The sequence below is a fragment of the Crassostrea angulata genome, chromosome 6 (genome assembly GCF_025612915.1).
Source record: "Crassostrea angulata isolate pt1a10 chromosome 6, ASM2561291v2, whole genome shotgun sequence".
In the NCBI taxonomy this organism is placed as follows: Eukaryota; Metazoa; Mollusca; class Bivalvia; order Ostreida; family Ostreidae; genus Magallana; species Magallana angulata.
The window spans coordinates 7,925,459-7,938,486 of record NC_069116.1 but is presented as its reverse complement, the minus strand read 5'-3'; the positions used below and the strand labels follow the sequence as shown (position 1 = coordinate 7,938,486).

At 32.8% G+C, this 13,028-nt stretch overlaps 1 protein-coding gene across 1 annotated transcript in view; it reads right to left on the bottom strand.

The window, feature by feature from the left end:
- Positions 1-7,850: 7,850 nt before the first annotated feature.
- LOC128189081 (RING finger and SPRY domain-containing protein 1-like) overlaps positions 7,851-13,028 on the bottom strand; it is a 40,200-nt gene continuing 35,022 nt past the window's right edge. The window contains exons 12-15 of the mRNA XM_052860530.1: positions 12,515-12,617; positions 11,867-12,022; positions 11,075-11,179; positions 7,851-10,484 (exon numbers count right to left, since the gene is read on the bottom strand). Of these exons, the coding sequence (XP_052716490.1) occupies positions 10,235-10,484; positions 11,075-11,179; positions 11,867-12,022; positions 12,515-12,617 (614 nt within the window). The 3' untranslated portion in view covers positions 7,851-10,234. The remainder of the gene's footprint in view (positions 10,485-11,074; positions 11,180-11,866; positions 12,023-12,514; positions 12,618-13,028) is intronic.

Genomic DNA, 13,028 nt, shown 5'->3' with positions numbered 1-13,028 from the left:
AAATGTAAATACCAAAATATGATGAAAGCTCCAACTATGTTTTAGAGTCGTCAAAAGTTCCTAATTTTTTTTTAAATATTAGATAACTTATCTATCATACAACCGATGCAAAATTAAATAGATTTTATTTCGTAGGTTACATACACATCCTTTTTATTAGCTTCAAATTAATATGAAGACTCGTTCAATATATTAATACACATGTAAGTGTACTTGGGCAGTTTATGTTGAGTTCACCATACGTCTGACACACACATTTACAAATAAACGTGCATGCACTTATGATTTGTATGTACCCTTTCACTTAATTCGGAAAAAAAGCTAACTTCGGAAACAAATTGTGAAAAAACAAATTAGACTTGGAATTCATCAATTATTTCCAAGGTCATTCTTGCTCCACATTTGACATTGATACAAATCTTAATATGAAAATAATAAATATATTTATCCGAGCCTCTTCGGGTTTTTTTTGCATGAAATATTAAAATTTCGCTATTTCTAGTATCTGTTGTATGGTTGTTCGATGCTTGCTTAATATTTTCCAATCCATGGTTAAAAAGCTCATTACTGCATTAATTCGCTATATTTTCTATTTTCAAACAAATTCACTGATTTTCTTCCAATGATATAGCAAAGGGAAACCAGAAAATTTAATAAAAAAATATCTATACTCCGGCCATAATTGACACATGATCAAAATAGAAATTCCAAGGGTGTTCGAAACATGGTTGAATTCTCGGAGATATCGATAACAAAATAGTTCTGCTGAGTTAATAATTTTGAATGAACATATCCTATAAGCTTCATCAAATATATCTTTCAAATAAAACATTTTAGCAAGTTTTGCTGTGTGATTTTGTCGCTAAACAGGATTAATATACCTGAATACTCTACGGTTCTCTCTCTCTCTCTCTCTCTCTCTCTCTATCTCTCTCTCTCGCAAACACAATTGACAAGTTTCTATCTTTTTATCTATCTAAAGAATATCTATCTATCTACATATCTATATATGTATCTATCTATCTTCCTTTCTACTGTTTATAATCTGTCTGCGCATGTACATAAGCTCGTTGTCAAGGACGTAAGTCTGGCCTTATCTTAGTCCGATACTTATGGAGGGTAATCGTGTTCAAAAATCCAGACATGTAAATTTGTAAATCCGAATATGCAATCGTGTTGATGTGTGAGCCTGAGCATGAATACGTGTAATTCTGATCGTGTAACCTATAAAACTCGGGCATAAACACGTCTAAGATTTGACTCAGTTCCTTCGCATGATGCACATTTTGCAACTTTATTGTTTACATTAGTTAATTAAACCTTCAACTTTACACACTTTCAATCCGTAGTTTCTGCGTTTGTAACTTCAGAATCGGCAATAGCACATCTGACATGATACAAATTGACAAATGTAAAGTCTACAAGTTTGTCGAATTTTGACATGACCTTATATGGCAACTGCCTTGCTGCGGGAAAAGGCATGCCGTAACCGCCGGACCGGAATGAACGAAAAATAAACATAATATTCAGCTAAACTTTTAATGAACGACACCTTTTCTATCGAAAACACCGGTATTATTTTTAGAAGAAAAAAATTGAGGTATGATTGAAACTGGACCAAACAGGAAGAGGTTCATGTAGAAAAGAAATCGTTGCCAATGTGACGAATGCGCTAATTTCCGTAATATAATTCTCATGGTATTATAAAAGGAAATGCCTAATATCTTATATCTCTAAAAAAAATGACATGTAATTTAAGCTGGAATATAAGTAAATGCGTACTCTTTTCTAGAAATGAGACGGATCAAGAAATTTCCTAAGGGGGTAAATATCTTTTGAGCCACATGGGGTTCGAAGACCGCCGTGAGGTCCCATGTAACTCCATTGCTTCTGAATTCTAAGAATTTTGAGAGTGAATTTTTGACCGGGTTTCCGATTATTGAAAAAGTAAAAATTGCAGACGGGCGAGTGGCTGTCAAAAAGGTACCCTTATTGTACCGATAACTCCTCGAACAGTTTTCAAGATAGGAAGTTGTTCTTTTGCAGATCATTTATACATATATATCAGAAGTATGCAAATTGCTAGGATTTTGATTTCTGATAATTTATAAAATTATCAGCTGTTGAACTTAGTCATTTTTGGGCAAAAACATTGCATATAGAGTACCCCATTTTTACTCTTGTTATTTTTCTGAATTAGTTAGAATAAACGACCTGCAAGGATTTGGTAATTTTTCGCGGAAAAATTTATGTTACTTCACATGTATTTATACTTTTTGTTGTTGTGTAAGTGAAAGATAAATAATAACACAATCTTCAATACTAATAAAAAAAACCTAGCGCATATTTTTGTGCGCCGTAAATCGAAGTTTTACCATGGGAGGCATTGTAGCTCAAAGATCGTCCATCTGTATTTTTAGACAGGGAGCTACAGACCTGCAGCTAGTTCACAAGTGGCTGTAAAGCTGTATTATACTAGCTCTCCAGAAATTTTTTATCAGCCAACTTCACAAAGTGAGTCTGTATTGAACCGACATTCAGGACGTCATACTCAATCCCGTAATAATTGCTTAAAATAATTTTTAAAAAATGTCAATTTTTACCTGCATGATAGGCTTTTTTTTCTATATATTGCCGACAATGCAAAGAAACATTTCTTAAAATAATTGATACATATTTTAATTTCACGACAGTTAACCTTATCTTTGGAATTTTTATTCATTTTTTTAAAGAGGGTGTCGCTTCTTATGTCTCATATTACCGGGTAATCACAATCTCAAAACCAATGTCTTTAAATGGTTTGTTTTACTTATCGATAACTTTGCAACTCAGCTGACGGACCCCGTGTAATTTTTCGCGTGGGGGGGGGGGGGGGGGGGTCTTGTCTTGTCACAACTTTGTGGTAGCGATAAGGATGCATTTGGAGATATTTTCTTAATTCAGCCGAGGCCTATACTTTAACAATTTGTTGCATGTACTCTAATAACAGTGGCGTCGGAAGCAAATTGAAAGGGGGGGAGGGTTAAACTAATCATGAAAAATATTGACAAGAATTCCCATAATCATGAAAATTCTAATCCGTGGGGGAGGGTATACCAATAACTCCAATCTTACCTGCCCAACTCCCCCCCCTCCCCCCAAATCATGAAATTCCTAATCCGTGGTGGTGGTGGTGGGGGGGGGGGGGTGCTAGTATACCTACTATGACTCTAATTTTCAATATCACCATTAATATTTCATTCTCATTAAGGTCTTTTAAGGAACAATTTTGTTTGTTGCGAGGCCGGGAAAAGTAGGGGGGGGGGGGGGTTGAATCCTCCCTGTTGCTATGTTCCTAATGGTTAGGTCTAACTTGGCTAGCCCCCCCCCCCCCCCCCCCCCCACACTCCCGGTTCAGACGCCTATGAATAAAAATGCGTATATATCTTTATACACGTGTATTCAAACAAAGTCATTAAATGTAATTTTTACAGTTCTAAGAGGATATTTGAAGCCGATCGAATTCTTTACTCGCATCTTTTATACATTCTCTTGATAAAATGTACACCAATCTCATAATTTAATTTTCCGAAAAATAATACTCTATGAAATGTTGTTATCCAGAGATAATATGATCATAGGCTTACCTAATATTTCTTTTTTAATTATTCCGTCCCTATTCCGGCGATTACGGCATGCCTTTACCTGCAGCTAGCCTTTTTCTATCAGTGACGTCACTGTTTCCATATAAGGTCATGTCAAAATTCGACAAACTTGTAGACTTTACATTTGTCAATTTGTATCATGTCAGATGTGCTATTGCCGAGCCTGAAGTTACAAATGCAGAAACTACGGATTGAAAGTGTGCAAAGTTGAAGGTTTAATTAACTAATGTAAACAATAAAGTTGCAAAATGTGCATCATGCGAAGGAACTGAGTCAAATCTTAGACGTGTTTATGCCCGAGTTTTATAGGTTACACGATCAGAATTACACATATTCATGCTCAGGCTCACGCATCAACACGATTGCATATTCGGATTTACAAGTTTACATGTCTGGATTTTTGAACACGATTACCCTCCATAGATACTAGTGTTTACGGCCAGGCGTACACCTATTAGTGAAACGCAGCTTACGCCGGACTAAATTTTGGCGTACGCCCTAAGGCCTAACTTAAGTTTCGTCGTATCTTACGCCTTTTAGTGAAACAGGCCCCAGGTCTGTATCTCTGTCTTGAAAGTAAATGTACAAGGTCTGGATAACACATAACTATAATTGATGTCAAGAAACATCTAAACATATACATGTATGTACTAGTACGTGTATCAAGTTTTCTTCTGAATTGGATGTTGTTTTTTTTTTTTTTAAATTTAAAGGATTTCCTGCAATATGTACTGCTTTTCCAAGTGGAAATAATGAAGCTGAATGATAACTTTGAAAGGTATTAATTTAATTGGTGTTAATTCTTTTTATAATTTCAAAAAAATGAAATACTAGTAGTCATTTTTAGAGGATAATTCTAAAATATGAAAAACAAAGCAAATAGATTAAGTTTTCTGTCAATATCTTATATAAAACAAGATATCTCTGAGCCAATGCTCACTAGTGATACCCCCGCTCTGATGTGAATATGCAAAATAAGCAAAGTTGACATTTAACAGAAAGCTGACATCCGATTGGTACAGAAATATATCCCACAATATAGCATGCCTATACAAATACTGTGTTAAAATTTCTAGCATCTGCGATAAATAGCTGCTGAGAAATCTTTGAGGAAAATTTATTGAAAATTTTGGCTAAAATAAACAAAGTACTCATTTAACAGGAAGATGACGTCCGATTGGTACAAAAATATATCCCTGGCCACGATATGGCATGCCTTAACAAACACTGTGTAAAAATTCAAGCATCTGCGATAAATAGCTGCTGAGAAATCTTTGACGAAAATTTGTTTGAAAATTTTGGCAAATAATAAACAAAGTCATTATTTAACAGGAAGTTGACGTCCGATTGATACAAAAATATATCCCACAATATGGCATGCCTAAACAAATAGTGTGTTAAAATTTCAAGCATCTGCGATAAATAGCTGCTGAGAAATCTTTGACGGAAATTTGTTTGAAAATTTTGGCAAAAAATAAACAAAGTCGTCATTTAACAGGAAGTTGACGTCTGATTGGTACAAAAATACATCCCACGATATAGCATGCCTATACAAATACTGTGTAAAAATTTCAAGCATCTGCGATAAACAGTTGCTGAGAATTCTTTGACGGAAATTTGATTGAAAATTTTTGCTAAAAATAAACAAAGTCGTTATTTAACAGGAAGTTGACGTCCGATTGATACAGAAATATATCCCACGATATGGCATGCCTATACAAATACTGTGTAAAAATTTCAAGCATCTGCGATAAACAGTTGCTGAGAAATCTTTGACGAAAATTTGTTTGAAAATTTTGGTTAAAAAATAAACAAAGTAGTCATTTAACAGGAAGTTGACGTCCGATTGGTACAGAAATATATCCCACGATATGGCATGCCTTAACAAACACTGTGTTAAAATTTCAAGCATCTGCGATAAATAGTTGCTGAGATAAATGCGACAGAAATTTTTGTTATGGACGGACAGACAGACAGACGGACGGACGGACAGACAGACAGACAGACACGCTTTTATGAAGTCTGACTTGATATAAAATGAGAACCAGTCCAACAGTTTTTGAATTTTGGAGTTATAGGTATACTACTACAATTGAACCAAGTCATATATTTGACAGTCCTAGGGCCTTGAGTTGTTCTCCATCTGTATGTTGTCAATATATCTCATAATGTTGGAATCATGCAATGCTTAATATTTCCCATAGGAAATCTAATACTACTTGTAGATTTACTGTAAACATATTATATTTAGCCTGTATCAAGATATTTGGCGGAAAATCATTTTTCAAGACAATAGCGTAAATTTGAATTAATGATTTCTGAATGTTCCTGTTCTTATACATATATGAATGGCATTTTCATAAAGTCAATGTACTTGATTAACTGGAAGTGGCTTTCGGCCAAAAATGCTATAAAAAATACACAGCCAAACACGATACATTTACAGCACTTCAAATAAGTCAATAAAAATAAATAAATACCACAAAGTCAAAATCTTTAATCAAATAATATTAAACATGTACACTTGAATAAAATGAAGAAAAAAAAAGTTTGACTTGATGCATGGTTTAAATAACAATACAAATCAAGTACAAAAGATGCCAATGTTTATGAAAGCCCTCAAAATATACTATACAGTATGTAGTCAGAAAACTTGTACATCAGTTTTCAATTATTAGTCTTTAAGACAAACACGTACAGAAGGGGAAAACCTGGTGCTAAGAACCCTTTAAAAGGTTCTTCCAAAGGTTCTCTCTGAGGGTTATGTTTCGAGAGCCTTTCCATGAGTTCTACTTCTGTCAACTACTCTATGTCCAGAGAGGGTCTTTCTGTGTATACAATGTATCTAGATAATCATGTCTCTAGATAGTGAAGCAGAAATGTGAAGTTACCAAGGTAATGATAAAGACCAATGGATCATCATGACAGAGAGAAAGTCAGAGAGATTGTACTTGCATGTGCATCAATATGGCAACTACCGAAATTAAGCGAATAAAATGTAATTTTCTTAGTAATGAATTAACCGGTCTTTCCTTTAACAACTATGCCGGAACCATATCATAAATAAATCATATTTCACTTACCCTTTCATAATTACAATGACTGTGAGATATTTAATATAGGTACATGTACTAATGAAGAAATCACTCTAATGAATTAGACATAAAGTCTCCCTAGTATTCAATTATCACAAAAGATCTGTTAAATGACAAACATAATAATGGGAAATGAGGCATTGAAAAAATGAGTTCAGGGAAGACAGGAAAACCATAAGCAAAATGTACAGATTACTTGATAATTAGAGGAAATCTTTCAATCTTTGCTGTGTATTGCTTTATGTGTATTCAAGTTCCAGTTTTTTATATAGCAAGTGATTAAATGAAATCCCTTACCTTCCTATGACATATAAACAAATATCACAGACTGAGATGACTTCAAATGTTTGTCATCATTCAGTACACTGACATTAAAGTTTGCTGTAGGTATAATGTTTTTACAAATAAAATCTGAATGTATCGTAAAAATTGAAATGCACATGACATCAGCTTACCCGATACTTCTTTTAACATGACAAGTTAATAAAGGAATAAGAGTCATTTATATAAAGACAAATTATATCTCTTGAAATCGGTAAAATGTACCTTAATCTTTAAAAATAGAATCAACTGTGAGGTGTTCACTGAGACAATCAACTGGACTAGCAATGATGTATTGTCTGTGGCAGAAATTTCAAATTTAATACATGTAATGGGTGCTCTGATTTTTTTCATTAGAGAAAACACTGGTCATAATTATTCATATATGGTGGAAATAACACCAAAATTAACAAGACAAAAAAATATCTTAAACATTTGAAATTATTTTAAAAACGATTATCAATTTTTTTAGTCTCTTGTATTTTTTTTTAATACATGTAACAAGTGTTAAAAAATTCAAATAGTATTTTTTCCCTTAAAACTTGTGGCTCGTACAATATGATTCCTGCCAACAACTATACTAGACGTTTGGAATTTAGAGCATGTACCCTATTCTTTATTACCAACTTTCTCCAAGTGTTACTTATTCACTTGGTTTTTATAGGAAGAATTTTTTTTACACATATTGTTCATATATACACAGATTAAAATAAAATTCATTCCTTGTGACTTACATATTATAGCATAAGACAATTGTCCTCAAAAAATGATTATCAATTTTAACTCTACATAATTTTAATGTGATTTATTATGGTTTGTACGTACATCAAATTATAATGTAGAAAACATATCATAACATATAAAAAATGTGATTAGCCAATTTTATATAGCATGTTACAACCAGCACTGAACTATTAGCATTTACCTGAGAATTTGTGTTTTTTTCTCCAGTAAATTATCCTAGTAGATAAGCTTATGATTAATAAAGTCATGGTAGATTTCTTGGTAAAATCCCAATGTCCAGTGAGACTTGAATTCTCAATAACATTCCATAAAGAATAACATTGTGTATAGCTTATTGCACATGGACAACAGAAAACAAAACTAGACAAATGCATGTACATCTAAAATCCTGGATGGGCCGATTACGGGACAGATATAATAAAACATAAACACCTATATAGACAGAAAATACAGACCCAGTCCGAAATCCTGATGGAAGGGGCTAAGGGATGTACTGATGTATCCTGACTGGCTAAACACACGAATTGGAGAGTGAACGATGTGGAAATTTCCTTGTGTAGTACACACATCAATGTATGCATCGCCAGAAACCCTTGGGCAGTCTCACAAACGTTTATTGACCAAGGAAATGACTAACTTTGAACTTTTCCCACTCTTTTGAAACTTTATGCCCTATTCCCATTGGCTCTTTCACATTTTTGTGCAAAAAGTCCAACCAATCAAGTAAGTGCTTAAACAACTGCGTGTTATCTTAAATATCCATGAAAACCAGCAAAGTTAAATGAGTTGGTTTATGATCAGTGAGCTTATGCAAGACTGGCTGTGGGTTTTCATAATGCAATGTATGTAATTTTATGTTAAGGCAGTAAGAATACTAGAACATGATAAGGAAATGCTACAGAATTAGGCATACTCCAAAACATTAGTCCATAACAATAAGTAAAAGGTGTAACAGGCAAAGATCTTAAACCATACAAACAAGAGCCTGTAGCTGATATTGGTGTTTTGTGTTTAAGGGAAATAGAAATCTTGCTAACCACGTGACATTAGTGATTTTTTTTAATAAATACAGCTAGTTAATATATCACAACACTGTTAAATTGGTTATGCGTAAAAGAAAAAAAAAAAGCTAATTCATTAAAACAAAAACCACAGCATATTACATGATATCTATATCGAACACAATAACACACGGACAAAAATTTCATTTTGATTTTTTTTTCCGTAAAATAATGCAACAATAAATTTATTTATTAAAATAAAGTTAATAATAACCCACAGAACTATACTGATTTGATTGAAATGCCAAAAAAAACCTAATTCTACAGCACCAACATTGCCATATTGCAGGTTGTCTTTTTAGCCTGGTTCTGATTTATATACTATTTATTTACCCTCTCTTTATCAACACAATCTAGAAGATATTAACAGAAACATTTCTGGATGCTGTAAAATAGTTCAACAAAATCAAAATATGAAATTGTCAATCACCCTTTATTTTCACGCCATTTTCAGATAATAAATATACCGGTATTAAGCCTACATGTAAACATATGTACTTACAATTGGGATGGGGGTTAACAGATCAACCAGTCTTTTTAAAGGAAAGAATGAGACCACTAATTCCATTTGTTCCATATTTTCTATCAATTAATCATAAAATGAATACTAATTTTACCAGTGTAATTCTTATTTTTCACTTCGTGTTTTCTTAGTGTGGCTCAGTGTAAGTTTGGATTTAAGATTAATTTGTTTCAAATTTTGTTTTCATACAAAAAAAAATTATAATAGCCATTTTGGCATTAATAATTTTAAAGTCCATGATTTCACTTAAATAGAAAATTATGTACCAGTACATTTATCCAGGTTAATATTTATCCTTATTACTGATTTCATAGAAATTCTTGAATAATTTCTTGTTGAAAGTACCGAGTGTCAAATCCAAGAAACTGGTCTTTGATCTTTTAAAGCAATCTTGACACTAAGGGTCTCCATCTTGTATATACCGGTACTTTTTCACTGTATGAAGTATCAGTGAACCATCATAGATATACAACAATGGCTTAAAACTAAAAAAATCACTGTCCACAAAAATTATTGGACGAAAGATACGAATCAGTGTTAAAAACAATTATGAAAAAAAAACATTTCTAGGCATTCTAAAACATCAGATAAACCTTTTTCAACGATGAAATAAAAGCATCTCTTACCAATAACAGATTAAATATTCTACTAAAGAAATGCTAACAACAAAATCACAGCGTACGAATTGGAAACAAAAAGTCCTCTGTATGGTTACAAAACTACAAATAGTCTCATTAAAAAGTCAATAAACAAGATTTTCATAAAAAAGTCATGATTCACTCATTCAGCTTTTTGTTGAGGTGATAAAACCATCGAAGTAGCCCTGGCCCCCGCAGGAAGCCTGGGCTATGATACATGCCCGGTATGTTCTTTGTTCACTATGGCTTCCACAGTCTGTCCATTAGCTGTCATTTTATCGAGTGTCACCTTTATTGGTGCTGTGTCACTATTCACTATTGAATCTTTACTCTGACCATTTGGTGTCTGGGTGGATTTGCTGTTATCTTCAGACAAAGTTTCTTGGATTCTCTCATCAATTTTTGTTCGACAAATTGGACATAATTCAATCTGAAGTGTACATTGATAGCAGAATCCCCTGTGAAATAAAATGAAGCCAATCAGCATATTAGGTACTTACAACACACAAAATCTCTTTAATAGATCTTTTAGGGATACTCCCTTCCCAATATTCTGCATTTTGATAGTTGTTTTTTTGAAAAAAAAGAAAATTAGACTACTATATAATTGAATTCATTTATTTAAAAAACATGTGATAGAAGAAGCAGTATCCTTCAAATGGTGATTCTGGTAAAAAAAAATTAACCAGTTATTTGGCCTTTAGAACTACCTGGTACAATAAATTTTGGTCCTGCCTTGATACTTAGAGTAATTTGATATATGTAGAAATTATTATACTTTAAAATATAAATTATAAGTACAATGTTCCAATAACAATGCACCAGATTCACTATAATTGTATGTGGACCTATAGTTGTGGATTTCACTGTACCTACCAGACGATTTATGTCCCATAATTATCACTGCACTGTTTATAAATTTGTACTATGATTAAGATTTACATGAAAATCATTTACAGCTGTTTATCAAAATCTACCCTACAAATCAGATAACCCATGACAATCTATAGATTTATGATTTCACAAACTGTGTTACAAAATCTGTTACCTGTGTTTGCATGGAGACAGGTAATAATTGGCTATTTGGTCAAAACAAAGTGTGCAGGCTCCTTCCTTTACATTCAGATTTTTCAGCAGTTCCAACTTCATGTGTCTGTAACATTATTAAGTATGATCATATTATTATGAAACACCTGTGGAAAGCAAATAAATGTTTCTTTGTTTTTATAGGTTTAAAATTTTTGTCACGTCTTTGTTGGTAGAAAAATTATGGTTCACAGTCCTTGTTGTTTCTAACAAACAAGACAAGCTTAGAGTTATCTTTCTTTTTCCTGTCATAGCTTTACTACAGTCAGAACTGGTTGGTCAAAACATAAGAATCATACAATCTTCAAACTTTTCTTTCACCATCACGATTAACATCTTGGCACAGTAAAATAACTAGCAATTAGTTAGATGATTGATTTGATTCCCCAATTATATATATATTTTTTAAATTCATGTGCCGGTAACCTGTTAGGAGGTTGAAAAATAAACAATTAAAAGGTCTCATTTCCCAAGCTTCATCATTACCGGGTACTGTAAATTCCTAATTAAACGAGAGAAATTGATATCCGTGCAAAATCGCGATTAGCACATCTCGCGGATTTTAAAATCTCTCTTAAATTTTTGTACAGATGTAAACTATTTGGAATTATGATAAAAATTCGGCGTTCACAATTTTACATTCTGGCGATATGATGCTAAACCGTTGAATCGCAGAATTAAGTACTCGCGTAAAATAAGGAAACTACAGTATGTAAATTTACAATGAATGTACTAATACGTTGTAATGTGATACCTTGGCAGTATGACTTTGTCCTCCTCTGACAACTTCCCGTGGTCATTAAAGCTTTTAAACTCAATGTCTTTTGGGGGATATCTAAATGGTTTGGCCCCGAAATTAAAGTAGCACTGTTGATAAGACATAAAACTAGCCGCTGCAAAGAATCCCTCCCTGGAAGATAAGAACAGCATGCCATCAAACATATATAAAAACGCCGTAAAAAGTTATGTCAGGCCATAAATAGAAAAATTTTGAGCAAAAATATTCTTGAATGAGGATGAGTTTTACAAAGTACACCGGGTACCTTGTTCTTACTCATTTTTAACAGTAGCATCTTTCTATGTACTGTAATGGGATATTTATTCATGGTAAAGTCATGATATCTGTGCAAAAATTATTTGTGTTACTACAGTGTACTATTTTTAGCATCAAAGATTTTATTAAATGTGTCACTGTATATGGATAATTTTTGCTTTATATAAAACTTTTATAAACAAATTTGCCTTTTATTTCATCATGACACAATTGTGTTTAAAATAAATATATGAATTGCAGTTTTCAGTAAGTAATATAGGTACATTGTATTTGTAAATCTTCAGTCATTACAAAGATAGAGGAATTAATGTTATTGAAAGAAATCAAATTAAAATGTTGATATCAAACCTTGCATGTTGGAAGAGGCTATCCTGGGGGTCCAGTCCCTTTCCATTCAAGTAGAAGATCAGTTGGTGCTTGTCCACATTCAGTAGCAGACCCAAGATGTCCCCTACAAAACATAGCACACCATGATACCCCAACTACACATAAAGCTTTATCTGGATCACATGTTTGAAAATACTGAAGCAAATTTTTGCAAATGAATGCATATTTATGATAATCTTCACTCTATATATACAATGAAGAGTAGTCAAATCTTACGCCAACAAAGTTATATATCAGATCAACTACAGACATTAATTTTAAGTATCAACTAAAGATATCAAATTAAGTCACATGCGGTCAAAATCTGAAAACATACAAAATTTGAATAACTATTTTTATCACAGAATTGTTATTGTTAATCACATACATTTATAAAATGGTGCCATCAAATACTGACTGGGCAATTCCTTTAGAAATGCATGGGATCAATTTTTTTAACATTGTTTTACATTCTAACTCCATCTATTACATTACA